This window comes from Salvelinus fontinalis, chromosome 11 (genome assembly GCF_029448725.1).
Source record: "Salvelinus fontinalis isolate EN_2023a chromosome 11, ASM2944872v1, whole genome shotgun sequence".
Classification (NCBI taxonomy): domain Eukaryota; kingdom Metazoa; phylum Chordata; class Actinopteri; order Salmoniformes; family Salmonidae; genus Salvelinus; species Salvelinus fontinalis.
Genome location: NC_074675.1, coordinates 22,051,204 through 22,073,245, shown reverse-complemented (window position 1 = coordinate 22,073,245; position 22,042 = coordinate 22,051,204). Strand labels below are relative to the sequence as shown.

General features: G+C 45.9%; 1 protein-coding gene across 4 annotated transcripts in view; it reads left to right on the top strand.

Moving 5' to 3' along the window:
• The window catches only part of LOC129865276 (cadherin EGF LAG seven-pass G-type receptor 1-like), a 121,180-nt gene that overhangs the window by 47,533 nt on the left and 51,605 nt on the right, over window positions 1-22,042 (top strand). For all 4 annotated transcript variants that reach the window (XM_055937925.1, XM_055937924.1, XM_055937922.1 and 1 more), the window contains exons 2-7: window positions 8,053-8,221; window positions 8,460-8,640; window positions 8,954-9,242; window positions 10,813-11,035; window positions 13,464-13,579; window positions 15,008-15,096. In XM_055937925.1, the coding sequence (XP_055793900.1) occupies window positions 8,053-8,221; window positions 8,460-8,640; window positions 8,954-9,242; window positions 10,813-11,035; window positions 13,464-13,579; window positions 15,008-15,096 (1,067 nt within the window). The remainder of the gene's footprint in view (window positions 1-8,052; window positions 8,222-8,459; window positions 8,641-8,953; window positions 9,243-10,812; window positions 11,036-13,463; window positions 13,580-15,007; window positions 15,097-22,042) is intronic.

Sequence of the window (22,042 nt, the reverse complement as noted above, 5' to 3'; positions counted from 1 at the left end):
GTATTGCTATGTGTACTTTTCTATTATTTCTCTATTTTCTTTCTCTCTGCATTCTTGGGAAGGGCCCGTAAGTAAGCATTACACTGTTGGTCTACGCCTGTTGTTTACAAAGCATGTGACAAAAAGCATTTTCTTGGATTTGATTTGGAATAGGGTGTCGTGATTGCACTTCATGATCACCCTGGAAGAATTGAATGATTCCCTATTCCTGTTGTAAGGATAAATAGATGTCTGTTCCTGTGTCGTAATCCCACCTGTTCCAGTGCTGTCAAAGGGATGTTATTCCCTGCTAGCCCCCCTCCTCTCATCCTGGGGTGAAAGGAGTCTTTTGTGTCCCTACCTGCTTGCCGCTCTGCTGTCCTCTCCTCACAACTACGGCTGAGTGACTGACTGGCTAAGTGAGAGAGCAATAATCCCTGTTAGCTCACACTTGAGTTTGGGGTTGTACCATTGGAGAGGAGGAGGAGGAGGAAGAGGAGGGGGGAGGGGACCCCCTAGCAAGTGCGGGTGTTGAGTTGGACAGCTGTGTGTGTTTTTGTGTATGTGTGTCTGAGTTATGACGTGAAGTGAATTTCGCTAGTCTAGTGGGATAGGAAGACACCTCTGTAACATCATCAGTAGTGCTTCCAAAACAGCCAGGGCCGCAGAGTTACAGATAGACACAGAATATGGCAGGGTGCACTTTTGGACACTACCCCTGGCAGCCTCAGAAGAGGAGTAGTGGCCAGAAGCTCTCCTCCTCTCCTCTCTATTCCTCTACTCTATTACTGTCAGTGTGTCTGGAAGCAGTCAGTGAAAGCCCCTCTCATCTCCCCAGACATGTTTATTCTCAGGTATGTCCATGATTTCATTCCAAGTGGCACCCTATTCCCTTATAGTGCACTACCTTTGACTAGATCCCCATGGGCCCTGGTCAAAAGTATTGCACTCTAAAGGGTACAGGTTGCCATTTGAGATGCAGTCCGTGTGTCTGTCTCCAGGCCAGAGCAGATCAAAGCTGCAGCCAGACGTACATAACCGCTAAATCCTGTTAGATAAAGGGTTCTGGGTGTAGAGTCCACCGGGCCTGCTGGACAGACAGGGATGAGACACAGATACAGACGGACAGAGACCGATAAAGATAGTGAGCGATAGGGATGGGTGAAGAGAGGGCGGGAGATATGGTGAGAGAAAGAGGACAAGAGGGAAGGAGGAAGGGATGAGCTAAGATATGTAGCAGACTATCTCTTCCTTCACTTGAACGGACCGCCAGCCAGGTGGAGGAAGTCCAGTTGACACCGACAACGCTCTGCTGACTTTGCACAATTAATTCCTGGTGAAGGGGAATATGAGTGAGAGCGGCAGTGTGGGCGGGAAACATATAGCCAGCGTCCCAAATGGCGCCCTATTCCCTATGTAGTGCAGTATATATGGACAAGTGTGCCATTTGGGATGCGGACGTAGTTCAAAAAAGAACTTTAAAGAGTGAACTGATAGATGAGCTCCAGCTTTCTCTAGTTGTCTAACTTCAGGTCTGAGGCCTGTAAACCTGCCAGGGTTTCTCAGTGAACCCAGTCACTCTGCGCATTCCTGTCGGGTTAACCATTGATCCTGGAACACGGTTTCATTTAAAGGGCCACTGGTCGGACTCGCGGCCGAAGTTCCTACTCCCTGTCCCTGACACGCGGCCCATATTTAAACACTATCATGCTATTATGGTAAAGTCACATCCCAGTTGTACGTCAACAGAGATGCTAAAGTTATATTAGTGATAGTTGATTTTTATTTCAATTGAACCTTTATTTAACTTGGCACGGCCTACTCCGGCCAAACCCTAACCCGGACGACGCTGGGCCAATTGTGTGCCGCCCTATGGGACTCCCAATCACGGCCGGTTGTGATACAGCCTGGAATCGAATCAGGGTCTGTAGTGGCGCCTCTAGCAGAAGCAGTGCCTTAGACCGCTGCGCCACTCGGGAGCCCACTAATAATGTTATTACAATGATTTGCCTTGGTGTCAGTATCTCCTGTCCTCCCTTGAATGATGCCTATGGCAGTGGTGTGGGTTTGTGTGTGGAGATGTAATTTATGTGTGTGCCAGTTGTGTGTAGGGAGAGACAGATGCACGGCTGTCTGTCTGTCTCAGGGAGGCCCCAATCATCCCCAATCATTGGCAGTGATTATCTCTGTCAGCTACAGTTTCATTGTTTCCTGCTCTCCTTTCCTCTCCTCCCCACGCTCGCGTAATAAACATCCACTTGGCAACTACTAAGAACCTTTCCTTCACTTCCTCGTTGAATCTATTACTTTCCCTAACCAATCATCTCATGTCTTGCATATTGAATTCCTGAGTAATAGATTGATTCTATTATGATTGTCTTTCCGTTCTGTCAGTCTGTAGGATATAATGGCCATTGTGGTAGAGGAGGTGAATTCCCCTGTTCTTCTTCTTATCACACAGGCAGCAGGATGTCTGTAGGCCGCTGATATGTGATCCTTACATCCCAGTCTGTCTGCTCACGCTGTGAGAGAAACCCTTCTACTGGACCCAGTTAGTTACCAAGTTCTTATAGGGAAAAGTTTTACTGTGTCTGCTAGAGGGAGGGAGGGAGGGAGAGGGAGAGGGAGAGAGAGAGAGAGAGAGAGAGAGAGAGAGAGAGAGAGAGAGAGAGAGAGAGAGAGAGAGAGAGAGAGAGAGAGAGAGAGATTAATTACACTTTCTCGAGCTGATTGCTGAGAAAGCCAAACTATTAGTGAAAGTGTGGGATTGACTCTACAGTCAAATAACCTGTTTGTTTGCTCTGTACCTGATAGGCCAGGGGCGGTTAGGTGTGTCATAGTGAAGGGGGAGCTGATATCACTCTAGACACCGATTGGTCGAGGTACAGTCGGTTTGGAATCATTGTTGTGATTCAAATATTTGAATGTTCGGAGAGAGAAAGGGGTCAGTTGGTCGCTTTGTGGCGTTTTCTCTGCACCTGCTAAATAGGGCTCCGTTTTTACTGCTTTTCATTGGTCGCTGTACCTTTTAAAATGTTATTGCACAATAAAACGTGGTTGCCAGTAAAATAAAAAAAAGTCTATGTCTGGTATGCCTGTTGAAATAATTGTTGGCTTTCTTCAAGGATTCAACACTTTTCCTCGTATCACCATCCTATTTGACTGTGGTAAATGTCAAAATGATTGAAATAATCCCCTTTCCACTGCAAACAAACCAATGCAGGGAAGGATTGGTCTTTGTGCGGAATGCAGAGGTTGTCCCTTCTTTCCGCCGTCATAGTGATTTAGGAGTGGAGCATACCACTCTCTTCCTGCTGTAGGGGGGAGGTTTGAATCCCCCCTCTGTTTCACACAGGTGAGGTTGACAGGTTTGCGAGGGGAACCTGTCGACCGTCGTACAGACGAGACGTCTGTCGTTTGTTTTACACCACCCTCTCGGCTTCTTCCGTCATCTGTGAAAACACTGCTGTTGTTGTTGTTGATGGATGGAGTAGGTGGCCACCGGGGTTGTGCTCCGCTTGATTTTGAATTCAGTCAGTTGAATTGAAAATCACCTGTTGTTTCTATGAGAGCGTTCCAATTCATTACTAGCATTTTAACATGCTTCCTAAATTGTGCGTTGAACAACAATTTACCCCCACACCACGATGACCACACTCTGTGACTGTCAGTCACAGACCACAGACAGATAGTGACAGCAGTGTCATCGATCTCCAGAATGGGTGGGTGGGGCAGTTAGTGATTTAGACAAGGGTGTTGTCACTCACTGTGACAGCTGGGGACCTTGGTGGAATGTGTCCCGGTGTCCCAGTGTCCAGCTCCATCATAGTTAAGTTGGCTTAGCATCTACAGGGACTGGCTGGTGTCTCCCAGTCTATTAACAGCCTTAGCACCTCCTGCCTCGTAAACAAGATGCTCCTAGACACTGATCCATGGTGAGTTTTGAGTTTCTCCCACTTATGGTTAGGATTGGGGGAGTTATTGCTGACTAGATCTGTGTCTATGGAAAAGAGATTGCGGGTTTATTGCATTTTAGTAACCCAATAAACACATATTGCAATCATCTCGTCTATGATTCATTCGCTGCTACAGCTCGGCAGTACACCGTCTGGATTCTTCAGCCGAGATGACTAATAAAACAATGAGTGATACGCCGTGACGCTAATGGCTTTTACTGTTTGGATAATGTATTTGTTTATTTACTTTAGCACTAGTATGTCAGTCTCGTATCTTAATGGTTATTACTAGTTCATGAATGCGTGGCATATCGTAGGTGTAACGCACGGAATATTCAAGGAAGCTGTAGCACACGGGCGATCTTGATGCTTCCAACACACGTCATGGATCTTGTTTCACCAATGTTTCTGAATCTATAGACCTTCGTCGTGGTATTTCATTGTGACACGCTCAGATATACTTGTAAGCGGCATCTTTGTAATGTAGTGTGTGGTGTTTTATATCACTGTGGGATGGGTCCTGTCTTCTCCCACGTCACTCCCATGTAGTCCTGTTTACCCTCGGAGAAATCCTCTTTCCATGATGTCTGAATGTGACACACCCTGTGATGACTGGCTGTGAGCTGCCCAGGGACACCCTGTGTGTGTGTGTGTGTGTGCGTATGCGCGCGCCCCCCCGCTTGTATATGTGTGTGTGTGTGCGTATGTGTGCGCCCCCCGCTTGTGTGTGTGTGTGTGTGTGCTTGTGTGTGTGTGTTGCCCTCTCATTGATCCCGAATAGAACAGCTGCAGGAATATAAATAGCATCTCTCTCTCTCTTGGGAGGCCACGGGAAAGAGAGAGGAAAAAGATGGTACTCGTGTAAAACTCTTCCTGTATTTAACCTTGTTCTCCCGCGGTCTAAGGCGCTGCATCTCAGTGCTTGAGGCGTCACTACAGACACCCTTGTTCGAACCCAGGCTGTATCACAACCGGCCGTGATAAGGGAGTCTCATAGGGCGGCGCACAATATGCCCAGCGTCGTCCAGGTTTGGCTGGTGTAGGCCGTCATTGTAAATAAGAATTTGTTAGAATTGTGTGTGGGGAAGAGTTTGAGGGTTCAGTGGATCTATGTAGTAACTTACTTAGAGAGTCAGGACTGTGTGCATGTACTTCATGGCCTATACAGTAGGCTTTTTCCCGGTTAGTTTACTCAGTGAGTGAATAGCTTAGATTGCCTTTTGAGTACACTGAGAATCGGTGATGAAACATTTGTCAAACACATCATTTAGCCCACAAACAGGACGGCTTGAGCTGTACTCTCAACAGCAACGGGTTCAGAGTAGTACTGTTGTCTTAAGCTGAGTGCCAACAGCTAGTGTCAGGACTTACTTCATCGCGGCTTAATGGCAACACTCAACAGGTGACTGGAACCTCTTACACCTGCCTCCTGTATTGTGACACACATTGTGTGTACACGTGTGCATGTTTTTGTCCGACCATCCCTGATCGCATATGTGTTTGTGTTTCAATCAATCAGCTGATTGATCTAGCTTCTAGACCACCATGTGCAGTGTGTTGTGCAGACAGACAGGCAGAGGGGACAGGTGGCGAACGGACAGCTGGGTAGGCTACTCTGTAATGGATTGCTAATGTAACAGTTACTCTCTGTGTTAGTAGAGCACACTCGCTCTACATCGAATTAAGGGAATGTTTTGTGTGTGTGTGTGTGTGCGTGTGCGCGCGTGTGTGTGTGTGTATGACCACGTGGGGAGGGGGTGCTTTTGTGTGCACTTCTCTCGAAGTATATGTGGTGACTGTGGGTGCAACAGAGTGGAAAACATGGGTCGTCTGGCTCTTCTTTGTCAGATAATGATGGCACACTGGGCAACACTTTAGAGAAGAGGGAGAGGAGGAGGAGGCTGTGAGGAGACAACGGTATCAACACCCAGTCTGATGAACAGTGTGAGGCAGTCTGATGAACAGAGGCACTGACGGGGGAGGGAGCAGAGAGGGGATATAGGACGGCCGGGAGGCAGGGGGTAGAGAGGGTTGTAGGGGTCCTGAGAAATGACCTAATTTGGGGGAGAGTGACTGACAAGGCACCTGCCCCTCAGCCGTCTCTCTCACACACGCATACACATTGACTCAACAAGACTCATGCAACCCGATCTCCCACTCAGAGACGTTTCAACAGTATGTCAACTGCTGCAGCCACCTGTTGGCCACTCTCCTCCTACATCACAGCCCTATAGGCTCTGTCTGTATGCTTGGTGTTGAACATATACACTAGCCCTATAGACTTTGTATGGATCAGTTAAAGTTAACAGTTTTGAGTTGCCAGCTCTCTCCCTATTATCCAGCATTATATCGAACGGGCCCGTGCCTATAGGCTCTACATGGAGTTTACCAAACATTAGGTACACCTTCCTAATATTGAGTTACACCCCGTCTTTGCCCTCAGAACAGCCTCAGTTCGTCGGGGCATTAACTCTACAAGTTGTCGAAAGCGTTCCACAGGGATGCTGGCCTTTGTTGATTCCAATGCTTCCCAAAGTTGTGTCAAGTTGGCTGGATGTCCTTTGGGTGGTGGACCATTCTTGATACACACACACACACACACACACACACACACACAGGAAACTATCGAGCACGAAAAAGCCAGCAGCATTGCAGTTCTTGACACAAACTGGTGCGCCTGGCACCTACTACCATAAACCAGGTTCAAAGGCACTTAATCCTTTGTCTTTCCCATTCACCCTCTGAATGGCACACATGCACAATCCATGTCTCAATGTCTCAAGATTCAAAAACGTATTCTTTAACCTGTCCCTCGCCCTCCATCTACACTGATTTGAAGTGGATTTAACAAGTGACATCAGTAAGGGATCATAGGTTTCACCTGGATTCACCTGGTCCGTCTATGTCATGGAAACGGCAGGTGTTCATAACGTTATGTGCACTCTGTGTATATGATATTTAGGTCAGCAAGACATAGCAGTTTTCAGTTGTTCCACAAGTTGAAATGACACATCAGATTTGTTTAATTACTTAGGAGTGGCTTTGAATCAGGTGGAATCCCAACGAGACCCACTGACACCTACTTAACCCCAGAGAACGCTGGCAAAGACTCAGGACGATATAAGCCAGTCCGTCCCATGTCTCACCTGTAACATAATATGTGTCAGGAAATCGCTGTGAGCAGCACACGTCTCTCGTTTGGCGTTCACCCTCTTGGACAGTACTTCTGTCCGGAGCCTTGGTCTAAGTAGTACACTACATAGGGAGTAGGGGGCTATTTGGGATGCACCCGAGATCCCCTCTGAGAAGGATCCGTTAGGATTGAGATATTTACTGTATGTAATTAAAGTGTGTTTGTGGACAAGAGGGGTAAGAATGCCTACACTATCTTGTCATTGACAGGACAGGTTTGACAAAATGCTTATTTATTCAAATGATATATGCCTACCAGTGACTCTGTCTGCTTGATTTAATGTCTGATCGGGCCAGTTATTACAGAATGTTCTCATTCATTAACTACTCAACGGCGGCAGGTAGCCTAGTGGTTAGAGTGTTGGGCCAGTAAACAAAAGGTTGATAGATCAAATCCCCGAGCCGTCAACGTAAAAATCTGTCGTTCTTCCCCTGAACAAGGCAGTGTTCCCCTGTAGGCTGTCATTGTAAATAAGAATTTGTTCTTAACTGACTTGCCTAGTTAAAAAAAAAGTACTGTTCAACACCAGTCTTCATGTGGTTGACTCTACTTCTGCTCTGCAATAAATCCACTTAGATCAGCGTTTCCCAGGCCCCCCCCCCCCCCCCCCCCGGATGCATGTTTAGTTTTTTGACCTAGCACCACACAGCTGCTTCAAATAACCAAGTCATCATCAAGCTTTGATTATGTGAATCAGCTGTGTAGTGCTAGGGCTAAAACCAAAACGGGCCCCGGGACCGAGTTTGGGAAACGCTGACTTAGACGATGATCACTTCTACATGCTAAACAAATCTTAGCAAATCTTCATGGTTTCAATTATGCACAGTAGTTCTGGTCCGCCTTTTAACTGTTGCTCTGCTCTGTAGTTCATCCATTTAACCCTCCCTCCCCCCCCCCCCCCCCCCCCCCCCCCTCCCTCCCTAGACGGTATCCATCAGGTCACAGCCCTGTGCACCCTGCGTGTCACCATAATCACAGACGACATGTTGACCAACAGCATCACGGTGCGCCTGGAGAACATGTCTCAGGAGCGCTTCCTGTCCCCTCTGCTGTCCCTCTTCCTGGAGGGTGTGGCAGCCGTGCTCTCCACCAGGTAATTTGTCTGCTCCTACTGAGGGTTCCAGGAAATCCTGGTTGGAAGATTCTCGGTATCAGGACGGAATAATAATCCTCCAACCGAGATTTCTGTCTAAGCTGGGAATTTTTTGGGGGGAAAGATATTGAAATGTTGTTACCCTACATGGGAGTCCGTGTAGAATTCTGTTGCTGCTACGGTACTTCTGCTCCGTGTGCTCACAAGACTCTACTCGCTATTCTCTACTCTCCACCAGCCGCCAGGCCGTCTTTGTCTTCAATATCCAGAATGACACAGACGTTCGGGGCGCCATCCTCAACGTGACCTTCTCGGCGCTCCAGCCAGGGGGTCCCCCAGGGAGGTACTTCCCCTCCGAGGAGCTGCAGGAGCAGATCTACCTGAACCGCACCCTGCTCCGACTAATATCATCACAGCAGGTTATTTGAATGAGTCCCAAATCGACCAATACCGACCCCATAGGCACTCCTGTAGAACTGGGTCATGTTCAGTTGTCACGATATTGAAGAAAATGATCACAGACTGGAAGGTACTATCTGAACTTGTCAAATAATGCATTTTTGTTGTTGTTTTGAAAAGTTTAGCTACGGTGTGCCCTAATGAACGCGACTAAGATTTTCCCGATCTAAGTCAGCCACTGATTCGAAGGAAGGAACGAAAACCAGCAATCTCTGTTGCCCATTTCATTTTCTGGATTTGAGCAATTTCCTGATTTAATTGTGTCCATTCCAGGTGCTTCCCTTCGACGACAACATCTGCCTGAGGGAGCCGTGTGAGAACTATATGAAGTGTGTGTCCGTGCTGAAGTTCGACAGCTCCCCGCCCTTCATCTCCTCCGACACGGTGCTGTTCCGGCCCATCCACCCCATCAACGGTCTGCGCTGCCGCTGTCCTGCAGGCTTCACCGGGGACTACTGCGAGACGGAGATAGACCTCTGCTACTCAGGACCCTGCGGGAACAACGGGAAGTGTCGCAGCCGAGAGGGAGGCTATACCTGCGAGTGTCAGGAAGACTTCACTGGTGAGTGGCTCCACTCTATACTGTAGTATCCTTTGCTAGCCTGTTCTGTGAGCTGTTGTGCGGTCTTGCCAATGGTGTGAAAATGGCCATAGTAGTTGGCAAAGTAGCACAAACAGCTCTGGGACCAGGCTAATACTTTATTAGGTCTCAAAGAGCTTTAAATTATATGTAGGTGCTGTCTGGTAAGTCACCCCATCCACCATCAGAGTGTAGCTTCCCATTTGGGTGACGCACACATTTCATGGCAATCATTTTGGCTGCAGATCAACTCTGGTGTTTGCCATCAGCAGGATGCACCAACCCACTGACGATCCATCAACTACAAATGACCCCTTTACTAAAATGGAAAGCATGTGGTCTGTCTCAATGTGATTTATGTTTGAGATGAGGCTGGAATGCTGTCTAGCCGGCAGCCCCAGGTACACTCCATAGTAGGCCCTACTCCCTACTCCTATCACTCTGTCTTTGTGTCTAGGAGTGATGGTCGAGGGTCGGAGCTATCAGTTGCACTCGTGACATTTTTGTGATGGCGTTTGCAGGTCAACTGACCGGGAGCTTTCATCTGATAGTGAGACCACATCTCTCCGTCTCTCTGTCCCTACAGTGGGTCCCGGTAGAATATAATAACAACCCCACCACTCCTTTCCTCTCTTTCCCTCCTTCACTTCCTTATCAGCTGTAATTACCTGATTATACCATCCTCCACCTCTCCGCTCCTCCAATGGGGGGCCTAGTCTTTGAAGGTCACAGTTCAACCTCAGCTAGTCGGGAGCCATTATGTGGCCGATGACAGATGGGGCATACTGTGTCTGCCTTGGGTTTCCACATTATTTCCACATTACAGGGAAACAGATCCTCCTAATTCTCATCGGAAAAAGGGATTATACCGCAGAGAGAAGAGTCATTACCAGGGTCCAGACAGGGTCCGAGATCTGATGTTCTGGCATCCTGTGCCCCCCTCCGTCCCACGCATACCTGGCTGTCCCCACCCCTCCCCCCAGACAGATTTTGTCGGGATGATGGTTGACACAACACTGGAGCTGGAGTTGACGCCGATGGTTGGTGGCTGTCTTAGATAAGGAAACTGGTGGAATCCAAGATGGAGTACCAGTCAGAGCCATGGGAGTCTGTCAGTGGAGGAATCAGGAATCTGCCTAAGCTGGCCCACTTTGGCATGCAAACTTGAGCCAGTCAGCCAGTTTCCTGTGGTCTCTTAGACAGACAGTCTGTCAGTGGGAAACTGAGCTGTGTATCTGTGGTGGTGATGTCCAGACCAGTAGTTAGTGTCCATAACCCTAATTTGCTCCTTGGGCGCCGTATTAGTATGGCTGACCCTGTAAATCAACACATTTCACTGCACCTATCCGGTGTATGTGACAATAAAACATTATTATTATTAGATTCTCCATGAGAACCGTTCAGCAGAGCAATATGGAAACAGTGTTCAGTGTCTTCTGTCTCTCAGAAATGGGAAATGGGAATGCAGTCTATCAATATGACTTTGTGTGTGTCTGACCGGCTGTACATCACTCTTAAACCTTACTGTCTCCCTCCTCCCTTCTCTCCCTAGGTGAGCACTGTGAGGTGAACGCCCGGTCGGGGCGGTGTGTCCCAGGGGTGTGTAAGAATGGGGGGAAATGTGTGGACCTGCTGGTGGGGGGGTTCATGTGCCAGTGTCCCCCGGGAGAGTACGAGAAGCCTTACTGTGAGATGACCACCAGGTCCTTCCCTGGTCGGTCCTTCATCACCTTCAGAGGACTACGACAGAGGTTCCACTTTACTGTCTCGTTCATGTGAGTGCTTGGAAACCATCTACTCTCTCTCTCTCTCTCTCTCTATCTCAGCTCCCCATCCATGTCTACCCCCTCTTCCTCTAGCTGAATCAATTGTACTATTCTCCCCATTTACCCTCTCTTCTCTCATCTCCTGTCGATCTTCACCTCACACACACGCAGCTACACAGACTAGGTGTGTTAACAAAGCGACATGCGTACTGTACATGGTTGCGTGTGTGTGGTAAACTGTAATTTGGGTACAGGGAGGGTTGCACAAACAAACACACTTCACTCAGTTCAGTGTACCAGTTCAGTGGGGCATGTAGAGACATCTTGATTGTGTCGGAGCTCACACAAAAACCGCTTACATTAAGCACATGAGAGGGGTGTGTGTGTGTGTTCACGCTCTAATCTGTTGAAACTGCCGTGTAGCAAAATGAGCTATAACACCATTCATAACCATATTAGTCAAGGCAGGAACACAGAAATGGGAATGCAGGTCAAGTTCTTTGTCTCTCAAATGACTCCATATTCCCGGACCATAATCTATAGTAAACTGCATTCTATGTGGCAGCCCTATGTGGCTCTGATCAAAACTAGTGCACTTGCACAATAGTGTAAATATTGTATCAGATCTGTTGCTAGTCCCATTTGAATTTCTAGGTGGGGTGAGGATCGTAAAAGTGGGTTGATGTGAAAAGCAGAGTGTGTGTCGGTGAGAAGCGGTAGAACAGGGTGAAAACAGGAAGCGCCCTGTGATGAGGTGCTCTTATCACTGTTTTCTTTAATCGGCTGTGTCTTCCTGCCCCCCTGCCCCCCTCCGCACCTCCCACTGACCTGCTGGCATCTGGTGTCTGACTCTTGTGCCCTCTGTGCCCCTCATAGCATACACACAGGCAGACAAACACACACCCACACTTACACAAACACACACACACTATGGCAGGGCAGGGCATCTACTTCCTCCTTCCTGTATCTAGACCACTGGTCTTACGACCACTTCCTTATTGTCCTTCAAGTCTCTCTTCCTCTTTTCTTCCTCAGGAATTTCTCACCCCTTCCTTACACACTTCTCCAACCCCAAATCCCACCTCTCATATATACCACATGACCAAATTTCATTCCATTTTCATTCCAAAATCATGGGCATTAATATGGAGTTGGTCCCCCCATTAGTTGCTATAAAAGCCTCCAGTCTTCTGGGAAGGCTTTCCACTAGATGTTGGAACATTGCTGCGGGGACTTGCTTCCATTCAGCCACAAGAGCGTTAGTGAGGTCGGGCACTGATGTTGGGCGATTAGGCCTGGTTCGCAGTCAGTGTTCCAATTCATCCCAAAGGTGTCCTATGGGGTTGAGGTCAGGGCTTTGTGCTGGCCAGTCAAGTTTTTCCACACCGATCTCGACAAACCATTTCTGTATGGATCTCGCTTCATGGACGGGGGCATTGTCATACTGAAACAGGAAAGAGCCTTTTCCAAACTGTTGCCACAAAGTTGGAAGCGCATAATTGTCTAGAATGTCATTGTATGCTGTAGCGTTAAGATTTCCCTTCACTGAAACTAAGGGGCATAGCCCAAACCATGAAAAACAGCCCCAGACCATTATTCCTCCTCCACCAAACTTTACAGTTGGCACTATCCGCCGGACTGCCAGATAGGGAAGTGTGATGCATCACTCCAGAGAACGTGTTTTCAGTGCTCCAGAGTCCAATGGCGGCAAGCTTTACACCACTCCAGCCGATGCTTGGCATGCTTGGCCATGGAAACCCATTTCATGAAGCTCCCGGCGAACGGTTCTTGTACTGACGTTGCTTCCAGAGGCAGCTTGGAACTCGGTAGTGAGTGTTGCAACCGAGGACAAACTATTTTTGCGCGCTACGTGCTACAGCACTCGGTCGGTCCCGTTCTGTGAGCTTGTATGGCCTACCACTTCGCGGCTGAGCCTTTGTTACTCCTAGATGTTTCCACTTCACAATAACAGCACTTACAGTTGACTGGGGCAGCTCTAGCAGGGCAGAAATTTGACAAACTGACTTGTTAGTAAAGGTGGCATCCTATGACGGTGCCACGTTGAACATCACTGAGCTCTTCAGTAAGGCCATTCTACTGCCAATGTTTGTCTATGGAGATGACATGGCTGTGTGCTCGATTTTATACACCTGTCGGCAATGGATGTGGCTGAAATAGCCAAATCCACTCATTTAAAGGGGTGTCCACATACTTTTGTTTATCTAGTGTATCTTATCTGGCGGTTTGGGTTCAGTACACAGACTCTGTGACAGTCTAAAACTATGCCACATACTTTAAAAACCTAATGAATAATCATTCACAAAACAAAATAATTTGGCTAACTATATTTGAGATGTAGGATTTGAATGGGTGCCATTTCGCCACCAAATGTGGGTTTTACAATAAAAGCTTGACCCTGTGTCCATCTTGTCCCCAGGTTTGCCACCAGAGAGAGGAATGCCCTGCTGCTGTACAACGGGAGATTTAACGAGAAGCATGACTTTATCGCCTTGGAGATTATCGAGGAACAGATCCAACTCACCTTCTCTGCAGGTGAGAGAGCAGCAGTGTGTGTGTGTCCACGGTACAAATAATCAGGCTCACACAAAGAGCTGGAAAATGACTTTCAAGTTGTTTGTATTAACACTAGCCGATAGCTTGATTAATCAACTCCGCTGTAAGGATTTCATTAATGTGGCTTTCACAAACCGCTTGGTAAATGCTCTTATCAGCTGGACTCCTTGACCAGTGTGAAACAAACAGTTACAGGATTTCGTTAGAATGTGTCCTCTCAATTGTCTGGCTACGCTGCTGTGCTGTTAAACCTAGAGATGCATTGGCTTTGGCTGTGTGAAAGGAATGAGTGTTTTACTGTGGTCAGAGAGCAGCTGCTTTCCCCCGTAACAGAGGCCGGGCTGACTGATTCATGACAGTATAGACACTTAACAAGCCATAAAGACCTACTTACACCTTAGCCCTGCTCAGCCCCGCTCACACACGCTCGCAAACAGAGGAGCAAAGGCTGGGCCACTGCTTCCCCTGGCTCAAATATGCACGCAAACAAACACAGCTCTTGTTGAATCCACTACGCTGAGTGTGTCTCACTGCCAAAGCCTAAGGAGCCCTGGAGTTTATACCACACAACCAACGAGAAAAGGCAACGTTGTACTGCAGAAGTCATAGCGTTTTTCTCTGATAAAGACTGCTAAACACCATGACTAATGGCTCTGTGTTACACAGCTACGATGTTGCGTTACTGTTGACTGAGTCAGTGGGTAAATGCTTCCAGAGGGACTCCTGCCCTTGGTAAACAGTCAGTAAAAGCCCTGGGTAAATCTGGTGGGATTGTTGCTCTGTAGACGTTGTGATTGAGAACCATCGATATGGTTGGGAAACCCCCTGTGTTCTTACAGTGAGTGTGATTTATGATGACTGTGTGAGCTGGCTGGCTGGCTTTGTGAGTCTGGCTGTGTTTTTTTATTTCCCCATGTTGGAGTTTCATGTTTTAGCTTAATGGATGAATGGAGGAGAGAAGTAGGTTTCCATACGTTGATTTGAACTTTGACGTACTTAAGAGGCTGTAAAAATGTTTTTTTTTTTTAAATGCATGTTGTAAATCATGTATTGTTTGTTAGCAGTGTCGTACGATGGCACTACTATAATAGGAGACATTTATCATCCAATTAAAGTACAGCCTATACGTCTGGCATGCAAGGTTATGTACATCCAGCAGACAATATGGTATTGAATTAACCACAACCTCTTTTCATCTCTCTTGTCTTTCCTATCTTTCCCTCTCTCCCTCTTTCCCTCTCTCCCTCTTTCCCTCTCTCTTTCTCTTTCCCTCTCTCCCTCTCTCCCTCTCTCCCGCTCTCCCTCTCTCCCGCTCTCCCTCTCTCCCTCTTTCCCTCTTTCCCTCTTTCCCTCTCTCCCTCTCTCCCTCTTTCCCTCTCTCCCCATCACTTTCTCTCCCTCCTCCAGGAGAGTCGAAGACCGTGGTCCATCCCTTTGTTCCCGGAGGGGTCAGTGACGGCCAGTGGCACTCTGTCCAGCTGCACTACCACAACAAGGTAAGACACCGCTACACCTTGTTGATCTCTCAGCTGCACTACCACAACAAGGTAAGACACCGCTACACCTTGTTGATCTCTCAGCTGCACTACCACAACAAGGTAAGACACCGCTACACCTTGTTGATCTCTCAGCTGCACTACCACAACAAGGTAAGACACCGCTACACCTTGTTGATCTCTCAGCTGCACTACCACAACAAGGTAAGACACCGCTACACCTTGTTTATCTCTCAGCTGCACTACCACAACAAGGTAAGACACCACTACACCTTGTTTATCTCTCAGCTGCACTACCACAACAAGGTAAGACACCGCTACACCTTGTTGATCTCTCAGCTGCACTACCACAACAAGATAAGACACCGCTACACCTTGTTGATCTCTCAGCTGCACTACCCCAACAAGGTAAGACACCGCTACACCTTGTTGATCTCTCAGCTGCACTACCCCAACAAGGTAAGACACCGCTACACCTTGTTTATCTCTCAGCTGTACTACCCCAACAAGGTAAGACACCGCTACACCTTGTTGATCTCTCAGCTGCACTACCACAACAAGGTAAGACACCGCTACACCTTGTTGATCTCTCAGCTGCACTACCCCAACAAGGTAAGACACCGCTACACCTTGTTGATCTCTCAGCTGCACTACCCCAACAAGGTAAGACACCGCTACACCTTGTTGATCTCTCAGCTGCACTACCCCAACAAGGTAAGACACCGCTACACCTTGTTGATCTCTCAGCTGCACTACCACAACAAGGTAAGACACCGCTACACCTTGTTGATCTCTCAGCTGCACTACCCCAACAAGGTAAGACACCGCTACACCTTGTTGATCTCTCAGCTGCACTACCACAACAAGGTAAGACACCGCTACATCTTGTTGATCTCTTAGCTGCACTACCACAACAAGGTAAGACACCGCTACACATTGTTTATCTCTCAGCTGCACTACTAAAACAAGGTAAGACACCGCTACACCTTGTTGATCTCTCAGCTGCACTACCACAACAAGGTAAGACACCGCTACACATTGTTCATCTCGCTGTCTCGTCTGGCTTGTTTGTTGCTCTACATAGAAACTGTAAACATATGTTGAAGGCAAATATAATGGACACCCCAATGGAGAAGTCTGTAATGAACCTGTCATGTTCACCTACTCAGATAACCGGGTTGATAGTCTGTTGATATTTGGGCCACCTTTAGATCATTTATTATGGACTATCGAAATAAAGTGTGACTACATTTAAGTACCATATTCATTTTTGGTATTTGGTATTTTATCAGGATCCCCATTAGCTGTTGCAAAAGCAGCTACTCTTCCTGGGGTCCACACAAAACACGACATAATACAGAACATCAATAGACAAGAACAGCTCAAGGACATAACTACATACATTTTAATCATAGTGATCATGATTATATCATGAAGATTTTACGAGTCGTGTGTGTGTCTGAGTTAATCATAATTATATTCCATGTGAACTATTCGAACAGAGTGAAACATGGCTGTGATTTCCCTTACTCTCTGTATAAAAGCCAATCTTAAGGAGCATTATAATGCTTATTTCATAGTGTGGATCAAATTCACCACCAAAGGTATATATTATGGCAGTAAATTGCTGGGTGTTATTTTCCCACAAACTTCCAAGGCCTCGGGCCCATTGAATTACAATAGCAGGTTGACAACATCTAGCTCAAACGTATATTATAGATTATGCTTCTCTGAACATGAGAGAGTTTCTTAGCGCCGACTTTTAGACTCTTTTCCAACCGGTTTCCAGGACAAGCATATGTTAACTGGAAGGTATGTGCCTTGTGTTGAAGCTTTAGAATAGCCTCATCCATTTTTGTCACAAAAGACACCGGTTTCTTTATTTCCTGCCTGTCTTTGATTCCCGCTTTCCGGGCTCCCCTAACCCTGGTTTGATCAGATGTGAAATACTGTGTGTGTGTGTGTGTGTGTGTGTGTGCGTGCGTGCGTGCTTGCGTGCGTGTGTGTGCATGCATGCCTACATACAGTGAAGTCCAAAATTAATTACACACATTTTTTATTTTGGACCCTACTGTACGTATAGTTTTGTTCAGCTCCCTCTTAAAGAGGATCTGCCTCCGTTCTGACTTCGCCAGGATTGCAGAAAACAATGTAGCATTTTGTCACACTACCTATCAACTAGCCTTGTTTCTACCAGGCATGCTGGCACTGACAAGCATTTGGTCTCAGAAATGTAAATAGATGAAGATGTTCTTTAGATCAGCATGGTTGTTGTCATTGGTGTATATATAGGCCAAATCCCAACCTTTCTCAATAGGAACCAGTTCTAAAGAGGATGATTATTGTTAACGAGCGACATATCATGTAGTACTTTGTGGTTAGAGCGTTGGGCCAGTAACTGAAAGGTTTGCTGGATCGAATCCCCGAGCTGACCAGGTAAAAATCTGTCGTTCTGCCCCATGAGCAAGGCAGTTAACCCACTGTTCCCTGGGTGCCGAATACTCAGAGGGGTTGGGTTAAATGTGGAAGACACATTTCAGTTGAAGGCATTCAGTTGTTCACCTCACTACCTGGCCATTACAAACCACAGTGTTATTTGCACTGTACAAACTTAAGGAATGTTGGTTTTCATTGTTCTGTTTGTTGTATTGCGAGTGTTGTGGGGGTATAGTACCATGGGAACGGGTGATTAATTTCCCTGCTATTGCCAGTCTGGGCAGATTTCCTGTTTCTTAACCAAATCCTCCTCTTTCTTGCTTGTTTAGTTTCTCCCATGACTGGACTTGTCGTCTTTAAGCTACTAGTGTTCTGTCGGCAGCGTAAAACAAACCCAAACGCATACACACGCACACACGCATGCATGGGCGAGCTCACACACACACACTAGAGGTCTTCACGAGTCCAACAGACCTGAAATTCCGAGATCCGACCCGGGACCCAAGTGGGTCTTAGCACCCCCCTAGTGGCAAGAAGTTTTATTTCGACATAGCACAAATGTGTACCCAATGTAAACGGCCTCGTACTCAATTCTTGCTCGTACAATATGCATATTATTCTTACTATTGGATAGAAAACACTCTCTAGTTTCTAAAACCATTGGAATTATGTCTGTGGGTGAACCAGAACTCTTTCTGCAGCGAAATCCATGACAGGAACTGCGAAGGTCTGAAAACGAAGCTCTGCTCTGAGATCAGTTTTAAGCCCTGTATGTATCGTATGGATCGACATGAACTGCACCCGCCTTCCCCTGGATGTCAGTAACCAATGAGAAGTGGAATGGGGTCTCTACGTCATTCTCAGAGTTTATAAATGGCCAAGGAGCGAGAGGACCTCTCTTTTCGACTTTTGCCTTTACGCAGAGCAGGACCTCAGCATGGCGTTTTGGAACGCTCAGTTATCGACCTTAAATATATCCGTCTTTAATTTAATTTAATATAGGTGTTAGAAACATCATAACGAAGTTATTTTAAATCGAGTTATATCATTTTATGCGAGTACATTGCTATTTTCGGAATTTCCTTAGAATTACGTTTTGGGGATTTGGGCATGCGTGACCACATAGCTACTGTTAGCGGCTAATTCCGAAGTTGAAGGCCGACGTTTTACAACCATGCAAGGATTCTTTTGGACAAAGGACCACTTGGCCAAGATTCTGATGGAAGCTCGTCCAAAAGTAAGAGCTATTTATGATGTTATTCCGTATTTATGTGTAAAAATGTAAACGGATTTGACCGCAATTATTTCGGCACTAGTCTGGCTGTAGCGCACACTGTATGTCTTGTAACGTTAATTTTAAAAATCTAACTCAGCGATTGCATTAAGAACTAATTTGTCTTTCAATTGCTGTCCAACCTGTATTTTTTTAGTCAAGTTTATGAATAGCTTTCGATAAGAGTAGGTGCCTTTCCAAGATGGCGCCGGCCAGAATGCATGCCCTGTTGCTACTGATCACATTGTATAACCACGGTGTGTGCTGCTAAATATGCACATTTTCGAACAAAACCTATATGGATTGTGTAATATGATGTTACAGGACTGTCATCTGAAGAATTCTGAGAAGGTTAGTGAAAAAATTTATAGCGTTTGGTGGTTTATAACGTTATTGCTATTTTTGCCTTGAATCAATGCTGCCGTGTGACTGACTATTGTACTAAGCTAAGATAACGCTATATTGTGTTTTCGCTGTAAAACACTTAGAACATCTGACATATTGGCTATATTCACATGATCTGTGTCTTTCATCTGCTGTACGCTGTGTATTTTTAAGAAATGTTTTATGATGAGTAATTAGCTAATACACAATGGTCTCTGTAGTTATTCTAGTCATTTTAGTGATAGTTGTGATGGGGGCTACAATTGTAAACTATGATTTCTACCTGAAATATGCACATTTTTCTAACAAAACCTATGCTATACAATAAATATGTTATCAGACTGTTATCTGATGAGGTTTGTTTCTTGGTTAGTGGCTATTTATATCTTTATTTGGTCGAATTTGTGATAGCTACTGATGCAGTAAGAAAATGGTGGGAGTGGGAGTGGTATGGGAGTGGTGTCTTTTGCTAACGTGGTTAGCTAATAGATTTACATATTGTGTCTTCCCTGTAAAACATTTTAAAAATCAGAGATGATGGCTTGAATCACAAGATCTGTATCTTTCATTTGGTGTCTTGGACTTGTGATTTCATGAACATTTTATGTTATGATATCCCTGTAACTTTAGGCTAGGCTATGCTAGTCAGCTTTTGTGATGGGGGGGATCCCGGGTCCGGGTTAGGTAGGCGTTAGAGGCTAAATTCTGACTGTTGTCTCGGATCTGGGTCGGGTAGGTGTAACTAAAAATGTATTCTCGATTGGACCCGTCCTCTGTTAATTTAATGTGTGTGAGGTAATGACAACTGCGCAAGCTTGTAATGTATTCCGGCTGCTCACGTCATGTGCGCCTGCTGCTGAGTAGAAACCCAGTGAAAGGAGCCCTAGCCTAGGCTACTGTTGATTGTGAAGATGGAGGCCTTTTCCATTGAAGTAAAACAATTCTCAGACAATGAGAATGTTCTCGGGGACAAGTTTTAAAAATTGTAGTGGACAAAGATGAGAAGAATGTTGGCGCGGCGTTAATCTAACTGCACTGTCCAATTTACAGTAGCTATTACAGTGAAAGAATACCATGCTATTGTTTGAGGAGAGGGCACAGTTTTGAACATGAAAAGTTATTCATAAACAAATAAGGCACATTTGGGCAGTCTTGATACAAGATTTTGAACAGAAATGCAATGGTTCATTGGATCAGACTAAAACTTTGCACATACACTACTATCTAAATTGCTCCTGGGCTGGAATAATACATTATGGCCTTTCTCTTGCATTTCAAAGATAATGGTACAAAAAATAAATAATGTTTTTTACTTTGTATTATCTTTTACCAGATCTAATGTGTTATATTCTCCTACATTCCTTTCATATTTCCACACACTTCAAAGTGTTTCCTTTCAAATGGTACCAAGAAAATGCATATCCTTGCTTCAGGGTCTGAGCTACAGGCACTTAGATTTGGGTATGTCATTTTAGGCATCAAAAAAAAAATTATGGGGCCGATCCTTAAGAGGGACTGGACTGTGTGAATGGACTGTGTGAAACTCGCTATTCAGGTTTTTTGCAATTTTCTAACTTTTATTTCTGTCTGTGTCGGGAACATGGCACCGGCATATCTCTATCTTTCTCTCGATCTCTCTAGGGCTTCTCTTACTTTATATATACAGTACCAGTCAAAAGATTGGACACACCTATGCATTCCAGGGTTTTTCTTTATTCATCAAAACTATGAAATAACACATGGAATCATGTACTAACCAAAAAAGTGTTAAACATTTCAAAATAGCCACCGTTTGCCTTGATGACAGCTTTGCACGCTCTTGGCATTCTCCCATGAGGTAGTCACTTGGAATGTGTCTTGTTAAAGGTTAATTTGTGTAATTTGTTTGAGCCAATCAGTTGTGTTGTGACAAGGTAGGGGGGTATACAGAAGATAGCCCTATTTGGTAAAAGACCAAGTTCATATTATGGCAAGAACAGCTCAAATAAGCACATTCCATCATTACTTTAAGACATGAAGTTCAGATAATCCGGAAAATTTCAATTGCTTTGAAAGTTTCCTCAAGTGCGGTCGCAAAAACCATCAAGCGCTATGATGAAACTGGCTCTCATGAGGACCGCCACAGGAAAGGAAGACCCAGAGTTACCTCTGCTGCTGCAGAGGATAAGTTCATTAGAGTTAAGTGCACCTCAGATTGCAGCCCAAATAAATGCTTCACAGAATTCAAGTAACAGACACATCTCAACATCAACTGTTCAGAGGAGACTGCATAAATCAGGCCTTCATGGAGGAACTGCTGCAAAGAAACCACTACTAAAGGACACCACTATGAAAAACAGACTTGCTTGGGCTAAGAAACACGAGCAATGGACATTAGACCGGTGGAAATCTTTCCAGACACCTCACAAGTCCTCAACTGGCAGCTTCATTAAATAGTACCCGCAAAACACCAGTCTCAACGTCAACAGTGAAGAGGAAACTCCGGGATGCTGGACTTCTAGGCAGAGTTGCAAAGAAAAAGCCATATCTCAGACTGGCCAATTAAAAGAAAAGATTAAGATGGGCAAAAGAACACAGACACTGGACAGAGGAACTCTGCCTAGAAGGCCAGCATCCCGGAGTCGCCTCTTCACTGGTACTATTTAGCTGCCAGTTGAGGACTTGTGAGGCGTCTGTTTCTCAAACAAGGCACTCTAATGTACTTGTCTTGTTCTCAATTGTGCACCGGGGCCTCCCACTCCTCTTTCTTTTCTGGTCAGAGCCAGTTTGTGCTGTTCTGTGAAGGGAATAGTACACAGCGTTGTACGATATCTTCAGTTTCTTGGCAATTTCTCACATGGAATAGCCTTCATT